Source organism: Phyllostomus discolor, chromosome 8 (genome assembly GCF_004126475.2).
Source record: "Phyllostomus discolor isolate MPI-MPIP mPhyDis1 chromosome 8, mPhyDis1.pri.v3, whole genome shotgun sequence".
Classification (NCBI taxonomy): Eukaryota; Metazoa; Chordata; class Mammalia; order Chiroptera; family Phyllostomidae; genus Phyllostomus; species Phyllostomus discolor.
In genome coordinates, this window is record NC_040910.2 from 73,770,195 (window position 1) to 73,786,762 (window position 16,568).

The following is a 16,568-nucleotide window of genomic DNA, read 5'->3' on the forward strand; positions in this document are numbered from 1 at the left end:
TGCCTGGGTTGTGGGCTGGGTCCCCATCTGGGGGTGCACGAGAGGCAACCATACATTGATGTTTCTCTCTTCCTCTTTTTCCCTCCCTTCCCCTCTGTCTAAAAAGAAATAAATAAAATCTTTTTTTAAAGAATAAACTTAACAAAACAGGTAGAAGATTTATACATGAAAACTATAAAACATCACTGAAAGAAATTGAAGAAGACCTGAATAAATGGAAAGACATCCAATGTTCATGGATTGGAATATTAATACTGTTTACATGGCAATACTGTTGAAATTGATCTACAAGTTCAGCACAATCCCTACCAAAATCCCAGATAGATTTTTTGCAGAGGTTGACAAACTGATTCTAAAATTCATATGGAAATGGAAGGAATGCAGAATAGCTAAAACAAACTTGCAAAAGAAAAACAAAATTAGTGGATTCCCACTTCTGGATTTTAAACCTACTATATGTATGGCCTAATCAAGACTATGTGGTACTGGCAGAAGGAGATATATATATATAAATATTATATATATATATGTGTGTGTGTATACACACATATATATAAATATAATATCCACATATATATCTCCTTCTGCCAGTACATATATGTGTGTATATGTGCATATATACACATATACATACATATATATAAAATCAGTGGCATAGAACTGATTATATAACTGAGAGTCCAGATATAAACCCATATGTTTATGATCAATTGATTTTTGACAAGATTGCTAAGACAATTCAATGCATGAAGGAATAGTCTTTCAATAAATGGTGCTAGTACAACTGGTTACCCACATGCAAAAGGTTGTTTTAAAAAACCAAAACCCTCCACAGAAGAGCTGAGCAGAAGAATGGAAACAGCTGAAGAGGAGAAAATTGATGAGCAGTTTGTTAGGTTAGAGCAGAGGAATAGTTCCAGAACCTGGCAAGGACGAGAAAGAAGAATAGTCAGGGCAAGAGGAGACATGCTTCCAGCGTCCAACTGAGGTCAGCTCTGGAAGGAGGGCACAGGCAGAAGCACGGGAAGAAACAGAAAGGAAGAGCCCACCAAATACCGGCGTCACAAACTATGAAACTGCACCTGCAGACATTGTTTGTGACTTCAGAAAAAGAATAATTATTTCAAAATGTAAAGCTTCAAGAAGAGAAAAAATCAGTTTACCCACAAATTTACCTCAGACTTCTCAACAACAATAAACGCAAGAAGGCCATGAGGAATATCTTTTTTAAAATTTGCATTTATTGACTTTAGAGACAGACAAGAAGAGGGGAGAGGGAGAGAGAGACAGACAGAGCGAGAGGGATCTACTTGTTGTTCCACTTATTTACCTGTTCATTGGTTGATTCTTGTATGTGCCAGATCGGGGATCAAACCCACAAACGTGGCGTATGGGGATAACACTCTAACCTACTGAGCTACCCAGCCAGGGCCATGAGAAATTTTAAAGACAGTTGGGAACATGACTATGAACACAGGCAAATTTGCATTCAAATGAGAAAGCAAAATATAGACATGCTTAGAAATGCAAGGACTTGAAAAGTTACTCTCACAGTTCCTGTCTGGAAGAATATCTGAAAAGAGATAGTCTAGTACAAGAGGATGTAAATCCAAGAGGAGGTCATGGAATTTAAGAAGCAGCAGTGAGAACTATGCACTAAAAATGGCAACTGTTATGGAATGTAACTCATATACCTCAGTATGCTTCACAGAAGAATGAGGAGGAGGGGAAGGAGGAGGGGATGGCAGCATTACAATCAAGACCAAACGAGAAAGCCTGCTGTCGTTCCTGCTACTCAGCATCTGTCTGGAGATCCTGTGCAATGTAATCTAACAAGAAAAATAAGCAAGCACAGCATGTATTGGCAAGGGTAGAGCTGTTAACATTTGAGAACGATACAACACAGAAAACTCAAGAGAGTCAACTGACAAAGTATTAGCCCTAATAAGAAAAATACAGCCAAGTGGCATGACTTAAGAGACAAATATTTCAAATATATAGCAGACACATAATTTATATCCAGAAGATATGTGAAGAACTCCTAAAAAAGCAATAAGAAAAAGACATAATCCAACAGAAGATGAGCAAAAAAGCATGTTTAAGAAATTCAGAAAAGAGAAAATGGGTTTGCTCAACACACTTATGAAAAGATGATCAATCTCACTAGCAATCAAATTAAGACAAAATAAAACAACAGAAAAGTATCTTCACCCATCAATCAGGTGAAATGTTTGAGTGTGATGAGATCAAGTGTGGTAACACTGTGGAGAAATGGCTAACCTGATCCACAGCTGGTGTGAATATAAATTTGCGTAGTCTCTAGGGAAAGCTTTTTGGCAGTATCTGTTACAATTGTCAATGCTTATGCTTTCAACCCACGTAGCTTTTTTTAAATAATGAAAAATTCCAATGTCTATCACTACAGAATGGTTAAATAAATTATGGTCCATCTATTGTAGAAGATACTATGGCACAGGTAAAAAAAGAATGAGTTGAATCTATGTATATCCATAGGAAAAGCTCTCCAAAATCTGCTATTAAATGAAAAAATAAAAGCCAAGCAGCAGCAATAACACATAACACGATTTATTGCTATAGAGACACCCACCACATTGATAAACTCGGCAGTAAGGTCTGAAATGGAAAGTAGAGAAGGGAGACTGTTTGTTTGCAGCAAGGATGCATTCAAAAAATAAGGTGATTATTTGTGCACTAGTGTGTACATATATAGCACCATTGTTCACAATAGCTAGGGGCAGAAACATGTCCCCCAGTAAGTGACTAGATAAACAAATTATGGCAGATACACGCAATGCAATATTATTCAGTCTTAAAAAGGAAGGAAATTCTGGCACATGCTACAACACGGGTGAACTTGGAGGACATTACGCTGAGTGAAACAGACCAGACATCAAAGGACAAACATTGTATGGTTCCACTTACACGAGGTCCCCGGGGCAGTAAAATCGACAGGGACAGACTGTAGAAGGGCAGGAACCATAGGCTCGGGGAGAGTAGGGAACGGAGGGCTCACATTTGGTGGTGCAGGGTTTCAGTTTGGGATGGTGAAAAAGTTCTGGGAATGGATGATTTATAGTTGCACAACAAGATGGATATACTTAATGTCCCTAAACTACACACTTAAAATGTTAAAGTGTTAAGTTTTATATTGTGCATATTTTACCAAATTAAAAAATGTTAAATAAAAATAACAACACATGCGATTGTAAAATAATAAATAAAGTGAACTGAACTGATGCTAAAGGACCCCCTTCATTAAACCACATATACACTGGGCAACATATTACCCCAAAATGTAAATACATAACCAAGCTCCAAATAGAGCATGGAGCATACACGAGAGCCAGAAGCAATGAGGGAACTGCAGCCCAGGAAGAAAGCAGGAGCTGACCTGGAGGAGACCCACGGAAGACCCGGATGGACAGAGGCTCCAAGACTAGAGGCTGAAACCCACACTGTTAACTCCACAGACTGGGCCTCAGCCTGTGGGAGGTGGCGAGGAGCTCAAGTGCAGCCCGCAGTACTGCAGGGATTGCTGGAAGTCTGCTCCATCCACAAAGGCAGTTCAGAAAAACACCGCTCCTTTAGGGACGCAGCAAAGAAACCTCTCACAGACAGCGAAAAAGAAAAACATCACACATCAGTAATCAAAGCCCTAAGCTTCTGCCACATATGGGTGTGGGGTCTAAATCTACACCACTCCTCTAGAACGGAAACACTAAACTGTAAATTGAGCACATAGATGTCCAAAGTCAGTGAGACACTCGGTGCAGCACACACACACAAGGCCAGTCTCTTAGAAGGATGTGTTCACAACCTAGACCACACGAGACTCCTGCGAAAAAAGGAGGGACCAAGGTGAGCTCGCAATAAAAAATGAAACAAAATCCCAAGACACACAGTTAGCATGCACTCACACACACACACATACACAAACAGCCAGGATTAGTACCCTCCAAAACTGGAAAAAGCAGAACAGTCTCAAAGTGCCAAAGTAACATAGGCTTTAAATGGCTGAGGAGATAAAAGAGGGATTAAAACATAATTAAGGTTTAGCAGGAACTTGTAGAGCATGAAGAGTCTTTGGGACACCCAGGTAAAGGTAAGTGGGAAGATCCTGGAAATCTAAGTCCAGGGCCCAGGAGAGAGGTCTTAGCAGGAGATGGTCTTAAAAGCCAGTGCCACCAAAGGGCTGTGATGGGCCAGAGCATGAGCCATAAAAGAGTGTCAAGCCCCACGCTTCAGGGAAGGAAACTTGAAGGAGGCAGGGGTAGACCTCTATTTACACCACTAGTTTTGATTTTAGCCTTTCCCACTAAGTGTTTGCAGACTTTCCTCTCCCCCAAATAGCCCCCCAGCCTCTCCTTGGGTCCCTTCCTCAGCCTGTCTGATTGCATCATCTTCCTCTCTGCTGTGAGCTCCTGAAAGAGTGCCAATGCCAGCCCGCTCCTGTTTATTCTCCCCCACTCCATTTCCAGCACAGGGCTGAGCCTCTGTCGTGACTCCATAAATGACTGTTGAAATGAATGAAATTAATGTGTGTGTTCTGTCGTGTTGTGGGAATTCACATTATGAATGCCCCGGGGAATGAGACTCAGAAGGAGCTGGAAACACTTCTGGTTCCCTTTTCCTCTCCTGCTCTCCTCTCTCTCCCTCCTGCTCCCCATTCCGTGCTGGGAGGAAACATCAGCAATTCTTGACTCAGGAGAACGAGGCCCCTAACTCAACTTCTCATGAGGACCAGGAAGCGTCTACTAGAATTGTACTTGTGCACCATTGTCCACTCTTCTCTCCCTCCTCCAGCATTCTAACGACCTGCTATCGAATGCACTTTGCAAGTTTAGCTCTTCAAATCCTCACAGCTTTTGTACTAGCCCCACTCTGCAGATGAAGACACTGAGGCTCAGGGAGGTGTTGTGACTTTCCCTGGCCCCAAAGACACAGACTGGCAGGGTCAGCCTCCAAACCCAGACCTCTTTGATTCCAAAGCTGCCATTGTTCAGCCTCTCCCACAGTCTCCCTCTGCCTCCTTCTCCCCTGCCCTCCCAGTCACAGTGCCTCTCAATCACCCACTCCTTAGCTCACACTGTGTCTGAGTCAGACATTTTTTGGCAGACAAGTGAGGGTGGTGGTGGCAAATGGATGACCAGATGGGTGCTGAGTACAAGTCTGGGTTTGTCTTTTCATGGCTACCAGGCACAGCCCTGGGGAAGCACCTGGAACTCACGACCCCTTCTGGGCCCCTTCCAGGGATCCTGGAGTGAGGGAAAGAGCAGACAAGGGTCCCTCTGCAAACGTGTGCCTGTGAAGACTGGGCAGTTGTCCCTGGACTGGCCTTGATGACCTGACTCAGAGCCTGCCCTCCCTTTGAATGTGACGGTGGCCGGGGGTTGCAGAGAGTTTCCTTTAAGACTCTGGGTTTCTTGGATCTGACTCTGCAGGGACCCAGGACTGTGTCTGGCCTTAGTGCAATTTGGGAGGGGAAGCCCTGGTCTGAGAATCAAGAGACGAGGGATCTGAGCATGGTGCTGCCACCAACCTGGAGGACCTTGGGCCAGACAGAGTTTTTCTGAGCCTTGGGTTTCTTCATTTGTAAAATGGAACCGTCATCCCCGCCCTGTCCATTTCTCAGCGTGGGCACTTCGGCATGAGGAGGGCTGAAAACCAAGGAGGCGGGATGGGGGTGAGGAAAGGAGCAGAGCCTACAGGTAAGACAGCCAGCAACCAGGAAGGCCAGCATCAAGATGTGTCTCTCTGTTGCACTGGGCCTGGACCATCTCACTGAACAGCTCCTGATAGGCTGGCCTTGCCCAGACCAGCAGCTCTGGCCCAGACTGTGACTGAGGAATTACAGGGCCAGGAGGGGAATAAAAGGGGAGATGAGGAGGATGGGAAATGAGAGGAGTAATATATGGGGTGAGAAGGAGGGAGAGAAAAAACTGGCCTTGGGAGAGCACATACAGAGGTTAGCACCCTAGATCCTGAGAGGTTCTAGCCCCAGCTCTGTGCCTCACTCAAGGTGCACTAATCATATACCGCTCCTCTCCAAGCCTCGGTTTCCCCATATGTCACCTCTGCTACATCCCCCACTTGCCTTTCAAAGCCTAGTCCCTGACTTCACTGTCAGGAGCCCTTCCTTGAGTCCCCCTCTCCTCCCTCATTCCAAAATTCCTTCCTCTCCCCTCTGGGTCCAACAACCCTCAGCTGAAGCCCGACTCCCTTACGTCTTAACTTACACTGTGAGACACATCACATGTCAGAGGCCTTGGCTGAGTCACGCTTGGTCCCTCCTACAAGCATTCTATACCCAGTAGATGCCGAACAGACATTCTGTTAGTGATGCAGTGTGGGCAAATGGACAGATGGATGGGTGCCTCAAAGGATATGCCTGCTTTGTCTGCTGATTAATCTCCTGGTCAAAACTCCTCTCCATAAAAAGCCTCCAGGATTAATTCCCAGCCACATACTCCTTCAACAACTTGGCCCCAAAAGCCACAACCTCCACTGCTGCCTCCCTCCCCTGTCCACTCTCAAAGGCTCCTCCAGTTGCCACCTCACTTCAGTAAAGATTCCAACACCATCGGCCTGGCAGGGCTTAGATCCTGCCACCTGCCCTTAGTTACTCATGCTCCTGGGGACAAAGGAGGTTCTGTTGAAGTACCCTGGAATTGTTCTGCCACAGAAAACCCCACAGAAGTCCCCATGAGGGTTCTTGCAGGTCACAGAATTCAGGGGTCACAGGCTTAAGGAGGGGAGGTACCCAGAGAAACAAATGACTCTTCACAGAAGACCCAAGTCCTAGCACCAAATGGCCAGCCTTTCAACCCACCCTGCAATGCACACGTGTACACAGCCTGGCCATGAGACAAGCAGAATCTCACCTTGGTGCTCCTCCAGTTTGCCCATGGTCTCCATCTGCTCCACCAGGTCATTCGAATTCCACTGGCTCATCCCGATGAGGATGGCGTTCTTCCCTTCAGCCACCTCCTCTGGGGGAAGGAGCAGAGATGGGCGTGAACAGGGAGAGCTGGGTACGGGAAGCCCTGACAGGAGCTTATATCTGAGAAAGTACTTATTTCTTCCTTTGAGTTGAAGTGTCAGTAGATATGACAGGTTTAAGACATTCAGGAATTTTTCACTGTAGTAAAGTCATGAGAGAGGCTAAAAACCCATAGAAGTCTCCATTGTTAGCCTTAAGAACAATATTTCTTGAAAGGAAGTATGTTTTGGGCAGGGGGAATCTTTTCCACTGCTAGCAGTGTTTCTTTGAGTAAGTTACTTGACTTCTGAGCTTCAGTCTTTCTATCAGCAAAATAGGACGGGAAATGTCTCCCTCACAGAGATGTGAGGACTAAAAGAAATAATGGGTATGATGGTCTTGGTGCACAGAGAGACAGCATAAATGAGAGACAGCATGGTTATTCCTTCACATAAGAGGGGAGTCGCCATCAGTATTGAGTGAACCAGGATTTGGGTGGGGTAGGGGCAGCACTAGAGAAACTAGAAGAGCAGAAGACTTCTGGTTCTAAGCAAGCCCTGAGCTGTGTGGGACCCTTAGCCCACATCACAGTCTTATGAACTTATCAATGTCTTCATCCCCCTCCTCTAACCCCTACCGCCCAACCCTCTCTCCACCCCGGCTCTTTCCCAGTCTGAGTTTAGTGATTGCTCTGAGAGAAATCGATGGGGCCAGCCACACTGCCTAGCCACACTGAATACAAGCCCCTGGGTCCCACACATCTGGTGACATCCCTCATCCCAGAAAGGGGCATTTCCTCAAGAACAACCCCCCAGGAATGTGCCCTCCTCTCTCTCTGAAGGGACTTCCTGTAGAGCTTTGTGTCCTCACTCATAGAATAGACATGAAAGAATGGTGAGGAGAATCCTCAAGCTTATGATAACCAGAAGTAAAGGGAGGGGATCCATTTCCCTGCCAAAGAACTTGACAACAGGTAGAACCAATCCACTGAGCTGAAGCTTGGGGAGCTGTCCAGAGTTCTGATTTCCTCCAGCGCTCAGTAATTCAGGACACCCATTCCTGGATAGGTTCTGGATAATGATGATGATCATCATCCTCATTCCTGCCTTATTTTATTTATTTATTTGACTTATATTTAACAACACATCAAATTCTTACTATGCAGTGAGATTATTACAAGTGGTTTAAAAATACTAATTCATTTAATTCTCATAAAATACTAAAAAGGTACAATTATTATTATCTCCACTTTAGACAGGGAGTGGTTCAGTAGTTTGCCCAATGTCAATGTCTAGAGCCAGTATTTAAACTCACATACACTATTTCAAGAGTCCTGAAATCTGTCCTCCTGATGGCCTGCCCTGGGCACCCTGTTTGGCTCCAGCCAGGCACCACTCACCCCCAGACAACTTTCTCAGTGAGGTGTGTTCCCTCCGGACACTAGTGGACATCTCTTACCAGCACTGTGTTCTGGGCAGAGCCCTGACCAGGTTCCAGTCCAGAGTCTGCTACATGTGAGCATGTGCTTTACACACATCCCTCCATTCTTCCTGTTTTTTAATCTCTTAAATGGGAATAACAGGTCTGGTTCTACAACTCTTTCTAGCAAGCTGTCAGGAGGACAACGATATGCTACAGTTGCAAAAGCTACAGCATCCAAAATGCCATGAACCAGGTACAATTACTCTGGGGGAAGAAGATCACATAAGAGCTCAGTTCTGGTGTTATGTTGACTCTTCAGTCCTGCTAGATATCTGACCTTTGACAGTAACTTATGCTTTCTGAGCCTCAGTTTCCTCCTCTATAAAATGATATCATAGTATTGCTACATCACAGGATTGCTGCGAGGCAATGAAGGTGAAGTGTTTGCAAGCACGACTAGCACCCAATAAGATCACAGAAGTGGAAAACAGCATGTGCAGATGATGGCCCATCATCACCCCACCACCCGAGCCCCAGGGCTCACCACTAATGCTTTGGTCTGCCCCCACGACACTCTGGCCCTGCTCCAGAGCAGAGTAGTCAGGGTCAGCCTGTGGCCCACTTTTGAGTGCCTGTGTCTGCTGGCTCAGCTGCACAAGCAGTCAGCTCTCCACTTGTTCATTCAAACATTCATTCTGCAATGAATGGATTTCTGAGGACTTACTGTGTGCAGTGTGAGACGCAACCTCTATCCTCAGGGAATATAGTTTTGTGAAAAAACACAACTGTAAACAACTGACTCAGGAAGATGAGTGTGCAGGGGCTCCTGGCCCAGTGCCCAGTATACAGCAGGTGCTTACATATCCTAGTTCCTGTTTTTTCTACAATGTGTAAGCCCTGTGTGTGAGGCTATCAGAGCTCCGAGGGTCCTCCCAAGGCTCTGAGGTCTGAGCGCGTCTACTTCTGCACCATCTTTGGCCTTTTCCTCCCTTCCTAGTGTTGGGCATGGCCCTCCTCCATCTTCCTCTTTTGGTCTTTTGTCTCTCTTTCTAGTGAATGTGTTTTCCTCTCCAACTCCTATCATGTCCCTCTGTGCTTGACATCGGCCCTTTCCACTCGGATCTGATCTCGCCAGATCCCTTTCCGTTGATCTCTGTCCCTCCTGGTCCTTGTATTTCTCGTGTCTTTCAGCCTCCCAGGCACATCTGTCCCTCTGTCTGGGCGGGTGTCAGTCATGCTTCCACACTCTTGCTCTCCCTCTCTCGTCATCCCAGCACCTGTGTCTCTCCTCTCTCTGGGTAGATGTCCCTTTCTTGATCTCTCCCACTCCCTGGGTTTCTCTTTCTTTCTCTGGATCCTGCCCCTCAAGACCCCTCTACCCACACAGGTCTTTCTTACTTTCTCTGGGCTTCTCTCTCTCCTTCTGGCTCACCATCTCTCTTTCAACTCTCTCTGGTTCTCTGTTGGGTGTGTGTACATGTCCCTCTCTCCCATTCTCTCTGGATCTCTCTTGCTCTCCCTGCCTCTGCTTTCTCATCTTCTCCCTGACATCCTTGCACTCCCTGCTGCTCTACCACATCCTTATCTCTCCAGCTGCTCCCCACCCCCACCTCTCAGACATGCTTTCTAAGGGCCTCTGCTCTGCCCCCGCTCTCAACATTCAGCCTCCAGATTCTCACTCTGGCAACACACACACACACACACACACACACACACACACACACACACAATTGCCCCTGTGCAGTCATTCAGGCAAACCAGACTTTTGCTCTCTGCTCAACTTCCCTTCACGGTGGTGCGTGCCTCCCATCAGGGCCCACAGAGGCCACAAAGGGCTTCTTTGGATAAGTGTCTTGGTTATTGATTCTGCGTTTCAGCTTCTGGTGACTGTTCCCTGCATGCTAATTCTCATCCCCTGAGACCGCTGCTGTGGACAGTTTTTGCATCTATGTCACCCCAATTGAGCCCCAGTCCCTGCCCAGGCTAGGTGTCAGGCTGAACCCCACCCAGAGGCACCACAACCCTGTCCTTGACCCCAGACTGACTCCGACCCTAACCAAAGCCTGGATACACCCCTTTAAGCATGACCTCCAGTGCCTTAGGGAAAGTTTCTCTTCCTACCCCGGGCCTCTGTTTCTGCTTCAGAGCAGGGAACCTCCTTGTCCTGTACCAGGAAGACTCCACCTCCAGCCCATGGAGCTGAGAGCATGGCTCCTTCTACAGTCAGCGGGTCCAATGCTGCACATCACCCTTAGCATCCAGCCCATGACGCCAGTTTTTCCAAGGACCTGGATGAGCTTAGCTCTGGGGCCTCTGGGAGACAAGAATGCTAACCCTCCCTGATGCTGTTTAACACTGGCCCATCCCCCCCACAACAGCCACCACTACCACTCTCTCTCGTTGCAGGAGAAGGACCAATGTGCTGCCACTGTGAATGAAGCTGCTGTTTTGGAGTATTGATTCTAAACTGTTAAACAAAATTCAGACAGAACCTTTGACCTACCCGCCTTTTCTGCCTAAGAGATTCAGACAGACAAACCTGCTTCAGGAGGAGAGTTTAGGATGTCACCTTAGCCTAATTTTAATTAAGTATGATAAACAAAGGCTTCAGACAGGTGCCTGTTAGCCAGACACCCAGTGTCCCATTGTTCCTGAGCCGCTAGCAAGGAATCACCTGTCCCGTGTGCTCCACTCCCCCTCAACGACCTGCACATGTGCCCATTCTCACTTCTGAATCCAATACCCTGTTCCCGCCCCCCTTTTTCCTTTGTCCAAAGTGTCTTCTGTACCCGGTGTTGCCTCACTGTCTTTGGAATTTTCATGGGATGATCACACCTTTGTAAATTCTCCGTGCACATGGATTACTTTGGTTATTAGTCCAGCCTAGAAGAACTTAGAAGATGGGAGGCAAGTATTAATATTCTTTGGCCCCCACACAGTGGAGGATCCCCACTCAGCTCACTCCCAGAAACCTCTGGGGCTGCTCCATGCCATTGGTTTCCACTCCCCACCTTCAATGAGAGGGAGCGCCAGGAGCAGGGTCACACCTGTGGTTAGCTTCAGTGAGGGCTCCTATGCCCAGCTTCCCACAGGGACATCCTCCCACTCCACCCACGAGAGAAAAAACCCTACCCCAGGTTGAGTGGGAGGAACCCTGGGGCCCAGAGACTGAAGACTTGCCTGAGGCAGACAGCGCCCAGGTAGTCGGTAGCCCAACCCTGATGAAAACCTGGGTCCTCTGACCCTCCCGACCTGCACTGCTTTCCCCTGCTCTGCCCTGCCCGTGGGGCTCCAGAAGCCGTGTTTTCACAGTAAAAGCCCAGACCCGAGGAGGAAAGCTGGGACGAGCCCTCATTCTTTCAGAGGCCGGCCCTGCCTCAGCGCCTTTGTAAACTGGGATGCTTGGTCCTCTCTTGGCTGCTGTGAGCAACCGGAGAGTTGGAGCAAGAAGCAAAGTCTCTGTGAGACAGAGACCAGCTCCTGGGCCCCAGCCTCCTGTTGGGTGAGCTTGGAGAGAGCAAGAGAACAAAGGACATAGAGGACAGGACAGCCAAAAATTCCAGTTTCCCACCCAGGAGGACTCCCCTCCCCTGCCAAGGGAGGGAGCCCCATGCTTTGCTCTCTGTCAAGCTGTCCAGGGCCAGATGTGCCCTGAAAATAAACCCTGGTGCCCCTCCACTCCCTCCTCACCCCTATTCTCAACCCCAGCCCTGCCAACATTCTCCCCCACCTCCCCATCCCCCCCACCGCCCATTCCCCCCCCCATTCCCCCCCCCCCCCAGGCACTATCAGAGCCTGGCCTGCTTGTGCATATTCCCAGAGGTTGTTATTTAGATGCAGAAAACAAGTGTTTCCCATGAACGAGAGGGAACTGTCCTGGGCATTATTGCCAACAGGGCCTTATAAGGCCAATAGGAGCCTCCTGGAATGTTTAGAGCTGAAAGGAGCCATCAAGGTAGCATCCTCGTTTGACAAATGACCTGGGTCACAAGAATTCAGGTCTCCGGCCTACTAGCTTAAGGCATTTCCCAGTGACACTACCTTCCACCAGCTGAGTTCATGGTAAATCAGAGCCTTTGTTTAAACTCAGATGCTTGGTAACTTTCAAGATTTCTCTAACTGAACTATTCATTGCATCTAAGTAAAAGGTTAAAGTTAAGAGTTCACCTGATATTTTCTGCATAACACATACACATTGCTGTAGAAACAGGTCATGAGTGACTCATGCTTGACATACCCAACCACAGCCCCAGTCCACGCATCTGATGCCACAGTCGTCATTTTAGCCTCATCCTGCTCCCTCGTAGGGATGGGACTCCACAGGGGAAGGGCATAGAGTGTAGATAGAACACAGTAGGCCCGCTCATAACACCTTCTGCTATTTCCCCATGATCCAACTGCGTAATTTCTGGTCAGGGATTCCAGGTTTAAAATAATTTGTAAGTGTTCAGTTTCTATACAACTTTATCATCCACTAAGAATTTAAAAATCACATTCTCTGTTTAGTTGTTAATGCTAAGATCCATATTTACTTTTATAAGCTTTTCTCTGTTTTTAGTTTTGTTGTGGGTTTTGGCTCATGAATTCTATTTCTGTTTGTCGATAAGAAATATAAGAGAACACTGTCTGGTGTGCTCAGTGGATTGAGCAAAGGCCTGCGAACTAAACTGAGCCAGTTCAATTCCCAGTCAGGGCACATGCCTGGATTGCCCGCCAGGTCCCCCAGTAGGGGGCACATGGGAGGCAACCTCACACTGATGTTTCTCTCCCTCTCTTTCTTCCTCCCTTCCTCTTTCTCTAAAAATAAATAAATAAAATCTTAAAAAAATAAGAAATGTAAGAGTGGAATGTTAATAAATTCCGGTTTAGTTCTGTAATGTCAAGAATTTAAAAACTTTTAAATGGATTGCTTCATATTTGAAAAACTTGGAACTACTATCTTAAAAAAAGACGGGGGGAGGGTCCTGCCGGGTTTGGCTCCGTAGGTTGGACACCGGCCTGTAAACGGAAAGGTCACGGGTTCAGTTCCCAGTCAGAGCACATGCCTGGGTTACAGGACAGGTTCCCAGAGGCCTGTGAGAAGCAGCCGGTCAATGTTTCTCTCCCTCTCTTTCTCTCTCCTTTCCCCTCTCTCTAAAAATAAATAAATAAAATCTTTATTTTTAAGGACATTTTCATTTTCTCTCTAGAACTCAGCATTTCACAGCCAGGAACCATATGCCACCTGGACTGTCCCTCCTCGGCCTATATGCTCTTCTTCCCCAGTTTCTGGCCAGACCACCTGTCACCCAGCAAACTTCATCACCCACAACAAGAACACAGCTCCTCAAGGCTCAGGTCTGCTACCATTGTGCAGGCCCACCCTGCAACAGCAATCCTGAGTTTGGAGTCTCTGGCCTTCTGCAGGGCAGGGGTACCCAGGGCCACCCCTGAGCCTGGGCAGGAAAGCATGTCCTGAGGCCAGTAGGCCGGGCCTGCTCTCTCTCCTGCTACTGGGGCAGCGGGCCAACAGCGCTAAGTGGGCACCACCTTGCTCACTCTTGGCACATCCGCCTTCCTGCTCATTCCTCTGGTGAAAGCTTTGCGCTGGCTGTTCCCACTGTCCAGAACACTGTTCCCCCAGGTGCCCACATGCTTCATTTCTTGTTATTCAGCTCTCTGCTCAAGGTCACATCTGGGAGCCTCCTACAGTCACCAATCAGTCTATCACATTCCCTTCTGTTACACTGGAGGGAGTTCCTCCATTTTTTAAACAGCATTCCTGAGATATGATCGACATTTGATAAAGTATACACATTTAAAATGCACAGTCTGAGGGAACACTTCTCTGCTATTTACTAGATGGGAAGCTGCCCAATTCATGAGTTGTTCAATAAAGCCAATTAGATCTTCAAATTTAAAACATAAAATAAAACATAGAATGTACAGTTTGGTAAGTTTTGACATATGTACACATGCGTGAAACAATCACCCCAATCAAGACAGGGAATGTGTGTCCGTGACCCTCGAAAGTTCTCTCCTGCCCCTTCCTGTCCCCTTCCTGCCCCCCTTCCTGCCCCCAGGCCACACTGACCTGCACCTGTCACTACAGATTCATTGGCATTTTCTAGAGCTGTATGTAAATGGAGTCACACAACATGCACTCTTTCTCCACCTGACTCCTTTACCCAGCTTGCTTATTTTCAGATTCATCCACATGGAGCACGTACCAGTAGTTCATTCCTTCTTATTGCCAAGTAGTGTTTTATTGCATGAACGTATAACACAATTTGTTTATCTGTTCACCTCTTGATTATATTTGAGTTGTTTTAGGTTTGGGGCTGTACTGAATAGAGCTGCTATATAAGCATTCATGGACATATCTTAAGTGAAATGCTTTCTTTCCTCTTGGGTAAATTTCCTAGGAGTGGAAGGGCTGGCTGATGTGTTACTTAACTTTGATTAACTTTTTCTTTAATCCTCATCTGAAAATATAATTTATTAATCTTTTAGAGAAAGAGAAAGACATCAATCAGTTTCCTCCCACATTCACCCTGACCAGGGAGTGAACCCACAACCTAGTATGTTCCCTGACCAGGAATTGAACCCATGACCTTTTGGTGAACGGGATGATGCTCCAATCAACTGATCCACCTGGGCTGGGCAACTTTGATTAACTTTTTAAGAAGCTAAAGCAACTTTCTAAAATGGTTGTACCATTGTGCATTCTCATCCACAGAGTTTGAAAGTTCCATTCCTCCATATCCTGATTCATTATCTTAATTAGCTGTTCCATAGGTGTGTAATGGTAGCTTACTGTGGTTTTAATTGCATTTAATTTGCATTTCCTGACTAATGATGTTGAGTTTATTTTGATTTTTTGTCATTCCTAGATCTTCTCTGACGAGATGTCTGTTCCTCTATGTTATTTTATTTGTGGTAATTATTAACATAATTTACATGCTTGGGTGTTATCTTACCACCCACCACCCGTCAACACTGAACCACAGGCCCCGTGAGGGCTAGGATAGGAGACGTCCACCCTGGACCTCCAACCCCCAGAATGCTGCCTGATGCTTGATGGGCAGATACACAGCAAACACCTGAGAGAGTGAGTGACAGAGTCCAAACTCTAGCCCCTGCTCCCTCTGATTCTGTGTGACCTTGAGCAAGTTTCCCAGTTCTCTGGCCCCAGTTTCCCAGCCTGTAAATGGGATGGGGTGTTGAACTTAAAAACCTGAGGGCCCCCCGAGCTCTGACATGGTCTGGGTTTGAGGCACATGCCCTCCCTCTGCCCCCAACCTCGGTAGACCAGGCCATGGCTCCCCAGATGTCCTTTCACTACATTGACAGGAGAGGGAGTGACACCTCTTCAGAGTCTGGACTCTGGACCCCATTGCCCACCCTGCAGCACCCAACCAGGGGCATCAGCCACCCTGAGGCCCCAGGCCTGCTGCCTTGGCCTCAGGAGCCAGCATGCTGCCCGGGGTTATGATCGAGCAGACGGCTCCATGGTCCTGCCTAACTAACCCCTACCCTGCCTCTGCCTTACATACACTACCAGAGCCCCAGAGCCAAGGAGCCTCCCTCTGCTGCCAGATCATGAGCCATGAGGGTCTTTCATTTCACCAGGTAAACCCAGTGCTGGGCCAACAGGCTGGAGCTTAAGGGAGAAAGGAAGGGAAGAAGGTCTTTCTTTCAGTAATAAGACCTGAACATTCAAGTCCCAGGTTCCAGCTTTTTCATTTCCACCCTGATGTGTGATCTTGGGAAGTCCCTTCAATGGTCTGGCCTCAGTTTCCCCAGCAGGGCACTGAGGAGGAGGAGGACATACCATTCCAGGACCTGTTCAGGGCTGACACCTACCAGGGCAGCTCCGTCACAGTGGGAGTCAGAATTGCAGAGGCCACAAGATGCAGGGCCGTGCTCGGGTGGGGTCAGAGGGGACAGAGACCACCCCCCAGGTCAGGGTCGGGGCTCAGCCTGGCCAGAGAAAAGATGCCAGGGAGGTGGCCCTTCAAGGAATGCCCAGAAAGCTAGATACCCATGTGCCAGTCGGGAAGCTGAGAGAGGGTGGAGCCCACACCAGCTCCTGGGAGTGGAGAGGAGGATGGCTTCTTCACCTCTTACTGCCTTGGTCCAAGGAAACACACAAACGCCTGGTACA

The 16,568-nt window shown here is 47.4% G+C and overlaps 1 protein-coding gene across 1 annotated transcript in view; it reads right to left on the reverse strand.

The window, feature by feature from the left end:
* PITPNM3 (PITPNM family member 3) overlaps nt 1-16,568 on the reverse strand; it is an 84,971-nt gene that overhangs the window by 53,335 nt on the left and 15,068 nt on the right. Inside the window, exon 3 of the mRNA XM_028534692.2 lies at nt 6,903-7,010. Coding sequence (XP_028390493.1) covers nt 6,903-7,010 — 108 coding nt within the window. The remainder of the gene's footprint in view (nt 1-6,902; nt 7,011-16,568) is intronic.